The following is a 16899-nucleotide window of genomic DNA, read 5'->3' on the forward strand; positions in this document are numbered from 1 at the left end:
TAAAAGAATATTACGTCCCATATACAGCCAGCAGACGTACAATTTTTGCAAGATATGTTCATTAGGTGGAACACCAAATTTTCTATTCGTTACAGTTGGGACAACAAAGTAGAATTTGCAGCAGCGATAGAAATAAAAGCATCACGGACGTTCGTCTGTTTAGGACTGTGATATTTCAATTGTTCTCTGTAATTTCAAACGTGCTCATAAAGTTCTTATAATTTTGTGGTACATACCCATGATATGTCAGATCCAGAACATGGTCAGATATTAGATGCCACGTACCATAAAAAATGCACATCATTAGTTTGAAAAACAAAAATTATTGTGAAAATAGCGTTTTTACCGTATTTTTACGCTTTAAGTCCTTGTCAAATGAAAAATATCAGGCAAAAGTCAACCAAACCATATATTTCCTGAAAGGAAATTTACCAATCTTTGAGATGACATGAAAAAATCTGGTTTCTTAGATCATCCTGGCGTGTTCTAAGGGAAAGAATGTTATAAAGTGCGAAAATTGGCAATTGTACATCGTTCAAAATTCTCACCCATATATAAAACGCTATTTCCAGCCATAGGGGAAAACGAAATAAATGATAGTTGGGGGGAATTTAGATAAAAAGCATGAAAATATTCAGGAAACGGCAAATATGCCCTTTTTGACAATCCTTATGAATTAATATGGGCTCAATGCAGAAGTGAACTGACAAGAGCACAAAATCAATCTTCTACACATGCATGTACCACTAAATTCTGTAGGTTAATGAGAAAGTGCAACTCGTTGTTAGAAAAATCGGATATAGGCCTTCATCGTACTTACATTGCCTCAATGACCAGTTTTCTAAGGTATGCACATCCAACATATACACCCATATTTTTTTTTTTGGCATCCCTGACAATCTCCCCTAAATTGTATTGATGGTACAGTCCTCAATCTATACACACTGATATGCCATCTGCATTTAATACAAGGCCTCCTTCATTCCTGTTTCTATCTTTCTGTAATACTCGATAACCTTCAATATAGGACTGTACATATCTCTATATCAAAAAATGCCGTCATCAAATCATGTTTCATGTTTCATTCAATGATGAAACAAGATTATGTGACTATTAATGCCATTGTTCACAGTTATTCCGATACGTGCGAGTAAGCTGCAAATTCCAGGCATTTGTTTCCGTCCAGCCGCAACCTGTGCATAGTCCTCTTTTTCACCCTGTCGCATGACTTTGGTGTTAGGTCTCTATGGTTGACAAGCAGTACCGTACGGGCAACAGAAGAAGAAAGGAGAAGAATTCAATCCCGCCGAGCGCCATGAATGCCACAGTGAGGGTGAACCTCTGCGCGAGAGATCCTATGTAAAAGATAGTATATCATGATAGTTGTGATGAAAGATTTCAAGATATTTTTAAAAACCCTCAAAAAGACTATAGTCGTTCCATTCCTTTCACTGAGCAAATGACGCCATGCTGATAAGCATGGCGCATAATTACTTTATGCACTAGGAAGTCCCCATGGTCTCAATTTGACGTTATGTTTCGCGAACATAAAACAGAAACAGGAAGATTCAACTTCGTCATGCAACGTAAAGCAAAGAAAAAAAAACAAAAAACAAAAACAGAAACAAAACAAAATACACACACAAACAGACAACAAACAATATTGATAAAAGAATTATGGCAAAGATTTGCTTACACAAAAGACATGGGAATACACCTTTCCATAGACTGAGCATATCTTGCATGTTTTTTATTGCATATGACATTGTAATAATTAACAACATACATTGCAAGTTATTCTCAGCATGCAGCATACATCTTGTTTTATTTTTATTTTTTGCTCCTGTTGGCGTACTGCGTTTGAAGAAGAAAGACAAAAATTATTTTGAAATCATTGCTATTATCATTACTATTGCTGTTAGGTATTAAGATTCAGTTGAACGCTTTATGAAACAACACAACATAAATATGCATTTGACTTGCATATACTTACTTGAACTTAAAACTTGGTGTATCGAAAACCATGTCTATATAACGCACTATGACTATCTCACCGTGCTAAACCAACAGTCAAACAACAGAGATAAATGATAACATGCGTCTTCACATGTTATGACTTTTGGCTCATTGAAGTATTTGGAGATTCTTCTTATTTATTTTTTTTTTTGTCCCAGCAAAGTTTCCTATGCTAAAATAAATGTATTGTATCCTGGGTTATAGTTAGTGCTGGGTAACACAATCACTGATCGAGTTTAAGTGTTAGATTTGCTGTCTAATTTGATTATAAGCGGGTTTTGCAATCATTGCGATCTGCCTACCAGCCATAACACCTCCTAAAGGTTCTCCAATGCCGTATGCCAGGCAGAAGAATACAAACGCCGAGGAGAACTTTTCTGGTGGGATGTACTGCCGCAGTGTCACGACGTGGAGCGACATCCTGGCTCCGATAGTCACTCCAGTGATGAACGCAGCAAGCCCTAGATGCCAGAAGGCCAAGGTAAGGGGATCGAATGCGAACACGATGCAATTTGTGAAAGCTAGGAGCAAGTTGAGATCGAGACTCGACAACCATTTCCTGTCGACGATTGGGCCCTGGATGATACGGCCAACCGCGTTTCCAATTCCTCCAAAAGCCGCCAAGAAGACGACCGTGGAGAGAGGGTATCCCCTTTCTACACCGTGGGGGATTAGGAACACCACCCAGGCAACGTTGATGAGACCGCCAAGTGAGAAGAATATGTAGAGCGGAATTGTGTAGGGTTCCTCGAAGACAATAGATAATCCAAATAGCTTACAGATCCCTCGTCCCAATCTCAAGCACCAGGCAGTGGCTGATGAAGATTTGTCGGAGTCACCGTTTTTGGTCAGCCTTGATGTTTCGTCCACGTGGTCGTCATCCATTTCGTAGCTTGCGCTTTCGGTTGGTTCAACTTTGCCTCCATTCTGACTCACAGACGTCTTGATTGGTGCCCCGATACTTTCGATCGCTACGGCGAAGAGATACATGAACATAGACATGTGAAATCCGATGGCTCCCAGCAGGAGGATGGCTCCTCGCCAGCCGAACACTTCCCTCATGGTCTCGGTCAGGATTGGAATGAGAATCATCCCGAAGGCGTTGCCACAGTGACCGATGCCGAACTTGAGGGCGAAATTCTCATGCACGTTTCGTTGAAATTCGACGAAGATGCAGACAATAACGAATGCAAAGGATATCCCTATTAACGGGGGGAGGGGGTTGAAGAGAGGAAAAGGAAAATTATTTTGTTTTTCATCTTGAGGCATCCAAAACTCGTGTCACGTACTATTGTCACTACGAGCTTGTTCCAAATGAAACTCAACTGGAACGCTGAAAGGCCACTCCATGTTCACTCTGATTTACATTCTTTAAAAAAAAATGGACAAGCCTAAATGGATAGGTTTAATTTGTATCAGACAGTAGTTAAAACAGCGATAGAAATAAAAAAAAGCAAGCAAACCAAACTAAACAGCAGTCACAACGATGATGCACACTTCAGCTTGATGGGATGACGATTTCATCCTTCTTCAACTTCATGTCTAGTCTTAACCCGCTTCTTTTGAGATTCTCAGATCACCAAATAGACGTGGCACTGATCACGACAGATTCGCATGGTCGGTGGGTTAAGAGAAGTCGTGAGGAAAGCATTGATCGACAATTAATTTTCTTTCAACAACCCTCCCCCATTTCTCTTTCCTCCAATATCCTACCCTCCTCTTCCCTTCTCTCCCGTCGTATCCACCTCCCTTCCAATTCTTTTCCCATCATATATACCCACCCCACTGTCAACTTCAGATATTGGTCAGAAAATGATATAGTAATGCGATTGATTGAGGAAAGTGGGGCTGAGAGTTGTATGATCTATGATAAACACAAGAGTTGACAATCACTTTTTTTTTTCTCTGGCCACCCGTTCGCACCACTAAGGTCTTTGAATCTGAAATTTTCCTGGCCCGAAAAGCAGATGTCCTTACCTTGTAAGTAAACGAAAGTATAAAAATTCATTTTTTACAAATCGTAAGTGCTCGAGAGGGCTACCAAGAAAAAGCTTCTTTTTTTAGTTAAATTTGGTGTCCAAACATCAATTTTCAGTGGCCCGCGACACTTGGCCAGCGCTTATGTATAGCGCTGTCATGCCTGTATATTAAAGATATCTCCCTCCAATTACACTCCACTCTTCCTCCCCTGCACCCCTCCTGTACCCTTCCAATCCTTCCCGCCCTCTACCCCACCCCTCAGTCTGTTTGCAAATTGATATACTTGCCGGATATGAGGAGCGACACAGTGAACAAGAACAGTCCTCCAGAGAAGCTCGTTAGGCAGAGACTCGCCCCGCTGACGAAGGCAAGGACAGCTACCATCTTCAGTCGAAGTTTCTCCAAGATAGGTGCGACGAGTGGTGCTGCAAGACACGAAAGACACAACTTATTTCAAATAAACACACACACACATACACACACTTCATTGTCAAGTTGTATCTACCCAGTACAGGTAGAATCAAGCAAGGAGAATAATGATATACGAAGTGTTGGTGAAACAGAATATAAAACATGTAACTACAGTAGATTTAAGCTGCAACTAATTTCATGATGTGGATAGTTCTAAACGTTGTCCTTTGTATTGCAATGCTGGCTTTTACGTTGGTATGAGTCATATTTTCTCCTAACCCATGTTTTTTTCTGGTATGTGTACAAATTAATGATGGGCAGTGATCACCTCATTTAATTTCCATAGGGGCTTGCCCCTACGTTCACTGTTTCGTGAAAATATGTTAACGTAAGGATTCATTTACTTCAATACACTTTTCGGATTCTTGATGAAAAATTGTGGGCAAGAAAACTGTTACTCCCCCCCCCCCTCTCGTGGGCAAAAGTTTGATACACCTCCATAACTGACTCTTGTGTTAATAGAATGAAAAGGTATCATTTTGTGTTGAATATGTTTTTACTCAGACATGACTCAACACATTATGCGGAATTTCTTTTTTTTTTAAAGATTAATGAAGTCGACATTCAGAAATACCCTTGTGAATTGAAGCTGCTTATCAAAACCATTTCCTTTTCTTTTAAAAGGTAAGTTCTGTTGATGAGGGTGCATATTTATTGTGTGTAGATAAGAAGCATATTCTCCAATCAATGATCCATCAACCAAAGGAAAAGAGAGGAAAAAAAATGTGCGAGGTATATTAAAAAGAAGAAGAGCCTCATTTTCATATTTATTTTGCCTAGATAAAAAATATTGATAACGACTGAGAGTGAACAATAATCAAGTAAAACTAAGACACGCTTTTTGTGAGGGCGACTGCTGCAAACCATTTGAAGCACCACTAACGCTACTTTGATTTTATCGGATTTGGAACTCACACATTTTAAGTCAGTATGAATCTTTTGTGACACTCTCCAAGGCCTATTGTTATTATGGCTGGATAGATTACCTAAACAATTATTTACAGAAAAAAAAAAAAGATAAGCGACGTATTAGACTCTGTGGAAGTTGTACAGATCTGTAATTTCTTTGAGCCCACAAATCATGTCCGGCTGACGAGGAAACTAACCGATGAAGAAGGATACACCGTGATAGAGTCCGATTACGGTCCCGAGGGTTCCGTAGTCGGTGTCCAGCTGGTAGACGAGATCGGCCAGAACGACGCTGAAGCTCTTAACTAATCCCATCTCGATGAAGGAGATGAAGAAAAGACATACAACGAGTATCCACTCCTTCCAGCTGGCTCGGGGGCGTGGATGCTTAGAGTCACCCATTGTTATCACTGCTATGTTTACCTTCACACCTGTTTGGCGTCCTTATGGTTTGGCTCCGTAAGTTACAATTCTGTGCAAGCGTAGAGGGGTAAAAGAAAGTATAAGCAAATCACACTTAAACTGTTTTCACATATTTCATATTTTGTTAGCTACGTTGTTTGACCGAGCCTTCGCCTAATCATCCGTACAATGCACTGTAGTTATCAAGGTCATGATGGTAATACCAGGAAATCACTTACGTGGAGAGTAGATGAATATCTAAAAATATTTTTATTTTAATGCAAATATGATCAACAATGTCCCTTTAACCAAACAAACATGAGTTACGTCCTTTCCATCATAATTGCAGAGTTGTATTAACGTAAAATTGATGATTGTTACTGGAATAAGGTGTCCTTATAATTTAAGCACTTTGATAAGAAACAGCGATGGAGCTAAAGGGGAGTACTCCCTGGTCTTTTGCATGGGCATATTTGCGACCGATTTTTTTTCTGCATTTCATGAATTATAATAATGAAATATGTTTCTCCCTTACATTTTGACTATCATAGGGTGAATTGTGCCGGTTATTCATTCCTCAACATAACCTAAGGCACTCCTCAGTGGAACATGAATACAGAGATGCACAATGAAGGTGTACACATTCATATCTTAAGGAGATGTTCGGAATTCTGTTGGATTTTTTTTTTCAATTTACAATATTCATCGCAGAAATTCAGAGGTACCAACTGATGTAATAAAGAGACGATTTCTGACTCAAATCTAAACTTGCTGAATTATGTTATATGTTACGCCTGTAATGCTCGTGCCCTAACTTTGAAATCATGCAGTATAAAACTGAGAAGTGCAACAATTCTGAATCCCCGAAAACTTTTCCTGCCTCGAAGACCCCCCCCCCCCCTATAAACAACACCTCTAAATGTATCCGCGAATTTCAGGAAGTATTTCATGAAATGTTTTGTCAGACAAATATGTCGGGAAATTTTTCTCTCAGCCATTCAGCAGTTCAGAGGGAAGGATTTCAATAGCTCATAACGGTTTGCCAGAAGAAATCTGACAAAACGCTTCATTAAATTTCTTTTCCTCCGTGAGTTTTCATTGACCTTTATCTCTGGGCAGACACCCCTCTAGTCACCTCATCGCAGATAAGCTGGCGTTACAATACTTTAGGTGCATTTATGCCGTCCTCAAATTGAGAGCTCATATGTCATAAGCAACAAAAAACAAAAAAAATGAAGATTTTATGACATAAAGGTTTACCAATTTGTTAGGGATAACCATTTGTTTCAGGTCAAAAATAAACAATTTGCAAAACTAACTATAGGAGCTTTGCAGACTACAAATTATCATCAGCTACTTTATTTGAATTGTCTGACTTGGCGACCGGCGAAATTATTAAAAACAAAAAGTGGCAGGCAATATAGAGGTATGGGCAAGTTTTGGGACATTAGATATAACTCTTTCACATGTGTTTTGAATCAGTTGAAAGTGTTAGTTTCCGAGTATCCCTTGGAACTAGGACTGCTTGTATTAAACGCAAACAATAAACTACTACTTACATCTATTACTATAGTTATGCATGTTTTAGTATAGTTTCAACACTATTCTTATTGAAGTTCATGCATTTATGCACGAATCAGATTCAGGTTACTAAATCAAGTAATTATTCGTGCTGATTTACATAAAAAAATTATTTGTGATTTCATGTCCACAGATTCATAGATTCAGTGATTTTACAAGTGATATTAGGTAAAGACACATCTAGACATGCCAATAATGTTAGGGGCACTATATAAATCCTATCCATTACACCTATAGGTCTGATGGATAGGATTTGTTTCTTAGTTTCATGACTAAATTTTAATGGTTTTCCTCAGTTTGATTTGACAAATTGATTTGATTTGATATTGTTTATTCTTGTGTGACAAGTCATTTACATTTTTTCCAACAATGTTATCAAACATTTTCAGTTCTTTGATATCTCTGGGAACTATAACCTCACACCGGGTTCGGCTCCCGGACAAGCCCCCAACTGTTAGGGACCTTCTTTTCTGTAACGCTAGAGAAGAATGAAATTTAATGAAAACATCTCCAGCTATGAAATTCGTCAGTCATTCTGGCAAACGATTCCTGGCAATCCGCCACCATGATAATCACGTAGGCCTATGCGGTCATCTTGTGTCTCCCCGTGCACATGCGCACATGTTTCGCTATGAAATACACAGGTTAAATGTAACACAAGTATGGAATGGCACATGTGAATCCGTGCCGATGACATGCTCCTACCAGTCTTAAGTAATTTTGCTGGCGATATTTCGTCCACTGATCCTTTGGACTTCCTCAGGCCTCATACCTGCATTTTTGAATAGAAGTCAATATAAACTAGTGAAGGTAAATATTTTGATGAAATTATTTATGAAAACCTATCTTTAAAATTAATGCAAACATACATGACCAATGTCGAACTGACATGGGTTGCATAATGTTAAATTATTCATACTTAATCTGTTTTTCGGGAAGGGCCTATTTTTTTCCCCTCTCTCTCATGTATTTTGATGAACTCGCAAAAAGTGGGGAAATATAATTCAATAAAGGTTTGGAGCATGGCACCATACTTTGCTGCTGAAAGATGATATGATAATAACACTATGATATGTCATATATACAGTGCTCTTATAAGAGCACAAAATCCAAAGGATTTTTTTAACCCTTCGCACTCGGATACTTTTTAACCGCACAGGCCCAATTAAAAAGAAAATCCAAAGCATTATCTACAATCAAATAATTCCTAACTGACATTGTTAGGCCTACATAGTGTATTTATGAACTTCTTCACCCACTTCGTAAGAGAAAGGGTTATCTAAAGATGAAGACCATGGCAACTAACTGCATGGTCAAACTTGTTGAGCCGCTATAGGCGTTCCTAACAACTCTGTCGCACTGCCGTGGTCACTATTTTTTCCGTACTCCCCTATAGTAGCGATTCTTGCGATTTTACCTGAATGCCAGCAAATGTTCACAACGTATTGAACATAAACCGTTTGGTTCATACACAGACCCTACACAACTTGACAGAGTGATTTATCACCTTTCACGAAATACAGGTTTCGCTCTGTATGTTTGCAGGAATCACAAACAATACAATGAATTGTCCCTTGAAATAAATATAGGAGTACATCTCTTTGTGACTTCAAATTTATATTAAAATTTATTCTTTTAATGCTTAAAGATAATAAAAAGTTTTGGTACCTCAAAAGTGTCCTTGAATTTCCTTGTCTTAGTTTGTGTTTCAGGTTAAAGTACCTTTCATATAACTAACACTGTGAGACTTACTCGCCCCAAAGTGCTCTCATGTCTTAGTAATCATGCAATTAACTGCGACCAGCAGCCCCATACGCATAGCGACCAGCAGTCCCATACGCATAGCGTAATCGGGCTTCGCATTGTAGCATTCAGGATCATGACAGATTTAGTATCGCAGGGTAAATGTCAACTTAAAATCCCATAAATTCTTCAATTTGAAGACTTACCAATTAAGTTGAAGTATTGAAAACAGGCTTCGGGCAACGTTTGGTTCTGCCTATAGTCCCTTTCTGTTCGAATTGATGACTGAATGTGACTCGGTCGACAGGACCTTAGGAGAGCTACATACAGTACACTGAATACTACAGCCAGTGCATGCGAACACATCACATGCACACAAATGTCAAATCCATGAACGGATAAGATGTTTGTGTGCGCATGCGCTGGCCATGGTATCCAGTGTATGTACTAGTAGCTCTCCCAAGGTCCTCTCGACCGAGTCACATTCAGTTATCAATTCGAACAGAAAGGGGCTATTGGCAGAACCAAACGTTATTCGAAGCCTGTTTTCAATACTTCAACTTAATTGGTAAGTCTTCAAATCGAAGAAATTTTTGGATTTTAAGTTGACATTTACCCGCGATACTAATTCTGTCATGATCCTGAATGCTACAATGCGAAGCCCCATTACGCTATGCGTATGGGGCTGCTGGTCGCAGTTAGCTATGCGTACAATGGGCTGCACGCTGCTGGTCGCAGTCAGTGGTTTCGTACAATATTTATCGACGCTGTACAGCGTTGGCTCTGGTACGAAACCATTATTGCATGATTACTAAGACATGAGAGCACTTTGGGGCGAGTAATTCTCACAGACAACGTACTTTAACCTGAAACACAAACCAAGACAAGGAAATTCAGGGAAGCTTTTGAGGTACCAAAACTTTTTATTATCTTTAATCTGTTGCATTTTTTATAACTCTTGAATAATACTATTGCTACCCGCGTTCCATGACGACATATTAAAGGACAAGTTCACCTTCATAAACATAAGGATTGAGAGAATGTAGCAATATTAGTAGAACACATCATTGAAAGTTTGAGGAAAATCGGACAATCCGTTCAAAAGTTATGAATTTTTGAAGTTTTTGTGCAGTAACCGCTGGATGAGAAGACTACTGCAGTGTGTGAAAAACTTAGATGTCACATGCGTACAATAATATAAGGAAAATATAAAGAGAATTTCACAAAATTTCATCTTATGAAAAAAGTACACATTCCCCCGACTCGTTACCGACAAATGTTATGGGTAATATTATTCCCCCTGCCTTTAGAAAGAGGCAAGTCAAGTGCTCTTTTATTATGCGAAAAAAGTGAAAATATGTTGAATTTTCTTTACATTTTCTTTATACTGTTGTACGCATATGACTCACAAGCTGTAGTAGTCTCCTCATCCAGCGGTTCCAAAACAAAAATTTTAAAAATTCATAACTTTTGCATCGATTGTCCAATTTTCCTCAAACTTTCACTGATGTGTTCTACTAATATTGTTGCATTCTCTCAATCGTTATGTTTATGAAGGTGAACTTGTCCTTTAAAGGGCATGTTGTGCTTATTGTGTGTAAAATACAAGGTGTTTCAAAAAACATTTCCCACTTTCGATTCTTAATAATTCAAAAACTATATATCAGATAACACTGTCATTGATATAGGAGATAGCTGAATAGTGTAGAATTTGGTTGAAGGTGGTTTGAATATGAAAGCGTAAATCAGTTTCATGAAATCCATGATTAATTTCACAGTTAGGTTCCAGATTTTGCTCTATTTTCAACCCTCTGTACAAAATTTCACTTTGCACAGGGGTCAATGGGTGTGTATGGGAGTGTGTGGTTAACACCCTGACAATGGTCCTGAACAATGGCCAGGGTTTGAATACTTCATTATTTATTCATCACAACTAGTCTTTACTCAGCCTCTGGCAGTATCTGTGTAAAGTCAAACGCCTGGCGATACTGTCGTTTAGTCGCGACAGTGCTCTCCCTACTTCTGAAAAACGAAATTACAATGAATACCTTCTGTTCTATCGTAAACATGGTGACAGGAAGCAAAGAAGATCAACTAGAGTATACACTTGTGTATATGGAACCTTAAATTTAATTTACTGTGAAACAAATCGCCCCAATGATAAATGCTGCTGAACTCTTTACCAAAAATGATCTCATTTTATCGAAAAAGCGAAGAATTTGTCAGAGCACATGTATTCAATTAGTAGACAGTTGTATTAAAATGAGGAACTTTAGATCATTTATGCTTATTTACACCCCAAATTTAGTGATATGTGAAGCAAAATTAAAAAAATGATTGCCAGCTGGAATGAAATGTGGTGTTTGCAAGCACATGGAAACATTTGCTTACTTTTTCCATGTGCATACATTTTACCTTTTACCGTGCGTGAATTCAGACTAGCAGTGCCCAGGGCAATCCACATGAATTATTGATTAAGCATTCATGTGCCAGGGAGCGCGAGACTAACGCCTAGTCAACAAGTGGTTCAGGCATGTCTATTGTTCAGGACCATTGTCAGCACACACTCACATACACATCATTGGTTCCTGTGCAAAGTTAAATTTTTGTACAGAGGGTTAAAATTTGACCAAAATCTGAAACCTTACTTCAAAATCAATCTTAGATTTACTGAAAGTGATTTATGCTTTCGCATTCAAAATACCTGCAACAAAATTGTACACTATTCAGCTATTACTCATATCAATGACAGTTTTTTTTTCGAATGAATAGTCTTTGAACTATGATCAAAAGTGGGAAATGTTTTTTTGAAACACCTAGTATTTTACTATATTGTCTAGCATATTACGATGTAGTGAGTTATCGGAAACCAAAGTACAAAAACATGCATGAATGTGGACTGAATGAAACAAGCAATATAATAGAGCAGATATGCCGAAAAATTGTGCAAAATTTGACTAAAGCATGAAACTTTCACCAGTGTTAGTACATGTTATGAGATTCATTTTAAGATCGGAAGGTAAGTCTGAATTGACCTCTGATGACCTCCAAAGGTCAATGACCTTAAAATTTGATAAAAATTGATATTTTGCGTCATTGATTAATGCTAAATATGGTAATGATGTACTAAAAACTCATTTTTGATACAGTGGAATTGTCTTCATGTTCCATAGAACCCTGACAGGTTTCTACCTTTGAACTCTGATGACCTCCAGAGGTCAATGACCTTAAAATTTGATAAAAATTGATATTTTGCGTCATTGATTAATGTTAAATATGGTAATGATGTACTAAAAACTCATTTTTGCTACAGTGGAATTGTCTTCATGTTCCATAGATCCTTGACAGGTTTCTACCTTTGACCTCTTATGACTTCCAGAGGACAATGACCTCAAAATTTGATAAAAATTGATATTTTACGTCATTGATTAATGTGAAATATGGTAATGATGTACTAAAAACTCATTTTTGCTACAGTGGAATTGTCTTCATGTTCCATAGATCCTTGACAGGTTTCTACCTTTGACCTCTTATGACTTCCAGAGGTCAATTATTGACCTCAAATTATCAGAAGTTTGACATTTGGTGCAATTGGTTGATGATAAACATAACGATGTCCTAAAAATTCATTTGTGTTACAACTGAATCGTTTCCCTATTCCTCAGATCAAGGGAAATTATTTACACGTCTCTGCCTTTGACCTCTGAGGACTGTGACAGGTCAATGACCTCAAAATATCAAAATATTGATATTTGATGTATATTCAATGGTTAACTGTATACCTGGTGTGTAATCATGCATTATGCTATTAGCATTTATACTACATTGTACAAGAAGTGTCTTCTCATTCCACAGAACATTGGTCATTACCCTGTGTATATCCAACTTTGACCTCTAAGGTCAATGTGAGGTCAGACTTTTAGAATATCACTAAAAATTTGTGTAGGATTGCAAATATTGATGTTTGGCTTCATTGCTTTCATCCTAAATGTTTAATCATGTACAAATCACGCCTTGACGCTATAATCAAAGTATGTATGCACATTCCATAAAGCATTGGTTCATAGTAACAGGTCTCAGGAATGTGAGCGGTCAATTACTTCAGAAATGAAGCTTATAGTAGACGGCGAGTTGTAATGTTATTAAAATTTTCTGTAGATTTTGATTTTTTGTGCTATTTCCCCTATTTTAGGGGTGCTGAACACGAATCCACTTGTTGCCATTTTTCTAACCGACGTCTCCAGCCGTTGCCATTGCAACGAATTATTTTCCTTTAAAGAACATGTATTTTTTTCATTAAACATCATAAAAACATGTTGTGAACACCAAAATATGTCATTATGAACCCTCTTTAATCAAATATTAAAAAAAAATTCAATTCTTATATTGTCATGGTTACCTCATAGCAATGACGGTTACCATGGCAACAACTATTTATAAAGAAAAATGATATTTTCATGAAAAAATCAAGAAAAAACGACAAGATTGAGTGGAATATTTATCATAAATTACTTTTTTGATTATCAGCTTATTTTTCCACTATGTTCATTTCACCTCATTTCTGTTGCTATGGCAACAACATGACAAAAGCTACCTTTTAAAGAAAAGCACTGCGATTGAACGAAAAGCAAGAATAAAATACGTCGGTAGATAACAAATTTGTGTATAGTGAGATTTTTTAGGTGCTATTTCCTTTATTTTTGGGGTGCCGAACTCGAATCCACCTGTTGCCATATTTCTAAATGACATCTTTTGCCGTTGCCATGGAAACAAATTATTTTCTTTAAAAGAACATGTATTTTTCATTAAACATCATAAAAACATGCTAAAAACACCAAAATAAGTCAATCTAAACATATCGCTTCAATCATATTATAAATCACAATTTCCGACTGTTACGGCTACCTCGTAGCAATGATGGTTGCCATGGTAACAGCTATTTCTTAAAAGAAAATTATTTTTTCATCAAAAAGCATGAAAACATGAAAAGTTTGAGAAGCATACTCATTACAAATTACTATGATAATTATCAGCTTTTTTCACCATGTTCATGCCATATTATTATCGTTGCTATGGCAACAACATGATTTTTATTCCAGAAAGGAGAAGTATGTCATTAAAAGGAAAAAAATTGAATAAATGATCAATTTTTGTAGAGTTTAATTTTTTTCGGCTCTTTTTTCTATTTTGGGAACGCTGAAAAGGAATCCACCTGTGGCCACTCTTCTAAATGATGTCTTCAGCCGTTACCATGGCAACAAATTATTTTCTTGTGTTCTTCATTAAACATCATCAAAACATGTTAAGGCCAAAACATGTCAAGACGTGAATATACATTTTTCTTCAATTAGTTAAAATCAATCCCTTTTTCCAATTTCATTGTTACCTCATAGCAATGACAGTTGCCATGGTAATGATTCTTAAAAAGAAAATACTGATATTTTGATTAAAAAAATGAAAATATGACGAGATTGATGAGCATTTTCATTACAAATTACTATCAGCTTATTGTTTTCACAGCGTTCATTCCACATCATTTCTGTTGCTATAGCAATACATTTTTTTTTCAAGGATAAAAGTTCTAGAGCAATCTGTTGGAAATTACGATAGGGGACGTATCATAGTCATTTAAGGTTTACAAATGTCTTAGAGGCATCAATGCTGAAACAGAGTACATCATGACGAGAAAATTTGAACTTTTTTTGTGAGGTTTTACACATTTGAATTGCTTGTTATTTGTATTTTATATTCCCTAGGTATTTCTATGGTAAAAAAAAAAAAAATCTACTCCTTAACAAGGTGTTGCGATAGGAACAGAAATTATGTTCCATGAACAGAATTATGTATGGATAATAGTCTTGCTCATTTGTAATACTTCAAAATTTAGGCCACAATTTCACGATTTTTTTTCTTGAAGAAATTTTTTCTAAAAAATTGATGCATTTCCATGGCAACCATGTTAAATATTAACCATCATTACGGATATTTAAGGTTTGAAGGTGCAATGTGATCAGAAATTCAGGAAGCTGACTAAACTTTTGTGATTTTACTTATTTGTTTTTGTTTAGTATATTCGTTCCTTCCTTATCTAATGATTAACGTGGTTTTTTCTTCAAAAAGCAGTTTTTTTCATGTTATTGCTATAGCAACAAAGACGATGTGGGATGAATATAGTGAAAAACAGAACTGATAGTAATTTGTTATAGATATGCTACTCAGTCTTGCCATATTTTCATGTTTTTTCATGAAGATATTATTTTCTGTGATAAATTGTTGTTACCATGGCAACTGTCATTGCTATGAGGTAACCATGAACTTGGAAAATTGTGATGTTTTACTAAACTAAAGAGACATGTTTACGTTGACCCATTTTGGTGATAACAGCATTATTTCATGATGTTTAAAGAAGAACACAAGTTTTTTTTAAAAGAAAATAATTTGTTGCCATGGCAACGGCTGAAAACGTCATTTACAAAAATGACCACAGGTGCATTCCTGTTCAGCATCCCCAAAATAGAGGAAAGAATCACAAAAGATTCAAACTTTACAGGAATTTATCATTTGTTTATTTTATTCTTTCTTTCCTTTTTAATGAAACAGTTCTTCTTTCTATAAAAGAAAGTCTTCCTCATGTTCTTGCCATAGCAACAGTAATAATGTGGAATGGCATAGTGGAAAAAAAGCTGATAGTCATAATAGGACCCTAAATGGTAATGAATAACTACTCAATCTTTTCATATGTTTTCATGCTTTTTGATGAAAATATCATTATTTTCTTTTTGAAATAGCTGTTACCATGGCAACCGTCATCACTGTGAGGTAGCTGTGGCGTTCGGAAATTGTAATCTTTAATTTAATCAAAGAAATATGTTTATATTGACATCTGTTGGAAATTACAGTATGTTCTTTATAATATTTAATGAAGAATACATGTTCTTTTAAAGAAAATAATTTGTTGCCATGGCAACGGCTGAAGATGGCATATGGCAACAGGTGGATTCGTGTACGGCACTCCCAAAATAAGGGAAACAGCACAAAAAATCTAACTCTACAGAAATGTATTATATACCGATTTATTTCATTCTTGCTTTCCTTTTAATTGAAATATCTATTTTTTCTTTAAAAGGCAACTTTTGTCATGTTGTTGCTATAGCAACGAAAAGGAAGTGAAATGAACATAGAGGGGAAAAAAGCTGATAATCATGATTGTAGGTAGTAATCAATATTCCACTCGATCTTGTCATATTTTCTTGCTTTTTAATGAAAATATCACTATTCTCTTTAGAAATAGTTGTTACCATGGCAACCATCGTTGCTATGAGGTAACCATGGCATGATAAGAATTGTGATTTTTAATTTGATTAAAGAGATGTTTATATTGACTTATTTTGGTGTTTACAGCATGTTTTTATGATGTTTAATGAAGAATACACGTTCTTCTAAAGAAAATAATTTGTTGCCATGGCAACGACTGAAGACGTCGGTTAGAAAAATGGCAACAGGTGGATTCGTGTTCAGCACCCCCAAAATAGGGGTAATAGCACAAAAAAACCCAAAATCTACAGAAAATTTTAAGAACACCCCAATACTGTGACAACTCGCCGTCTACTATTACGTGTCTTCAGTGATGGCAGTGACCTCAAATATAATATTTATGTTTGGGCTAGTTATGCAGACTAGCTTGCATGAAATTATGTGCAACATTATCCAATTTGCACTGGCCAACATTTGTACGCTTAAACATGGAAGGTGGGGAGAGGAGTACCATATTTCGGGTTGATGCTTAATAGTTTGTTA

The 16899-nt window shown here is 36.6% G+C and overlaps 1 protein-coding gene across 1 annotated transcript; it reads right to left on the reverse strand.

The window, feature by feature from the left end:
* Positions 1–1236: 1236 nt before the first annotated feature.
* Positions 1237–5789, reverse strand: LOC139732250 (monocarboxylate transporter 7-like). The gene is made up of 4 exons (XM_071643125.1): positions 5574–5789; positions 4284–4421; positions 2319–3218; positions 1237–1355 (listed from the first exon to the last, which is right to left on the reverse strand). Exons 1-4 carry the CDS (start codon positions 5776–5778, stop codon positions 1237–1239), a joined length of 1362 nt encoding a protein of 453 aa, XP_071499226.1. The 5' UTR covers positions 5779–5789.
* Positions 5790–16899: the final 11110 nt, after the last annotated feature.

This window comes from Diadema antillarum, unplaced genomic scaffold (genome assembly GCF_040938485.1).
Source record: "Diadema antillarum isolate AM-2024a unplaced genomic scaffold, OU_Dant_1.0 seq00000407_RagTag, whole genome shotgun sequence".
Lineage (NCBI taxonomy): Eukaryota > Metazoa > Echinodermata > Echinoidea > Diadematoida > Diadematidae > Diadema > Diadema antillarum.

What these genes read in the sequence shown, in the direction of transcription:
- LOC139732250 (XM_071643125.1), bottom strand. Translation starts at nt 5,778, where the DNA reads ATGGGTGACTCTAAGCATCCACGCCCCCGAGCCAGCTGGAAGGAGTGG. An exon ending in CGGTGTATCCTTCTTCATCG is followed by an intron (nt 4,422 to 5,573) that starts GTTAGTTTCCTC and finishes CGTGTCTTGCAG; the next exon opens with CACCACTCGTCGCACCTATC. An exon ending in TGTGTCGCTCCTCATATCCG is followed by an intron (nt 3,219 to 4,283) that starts GCAAGTATATCA and finishes CCCCGTTAATAG; the next exon opens with GGATATCCTTTGCATTCGTT.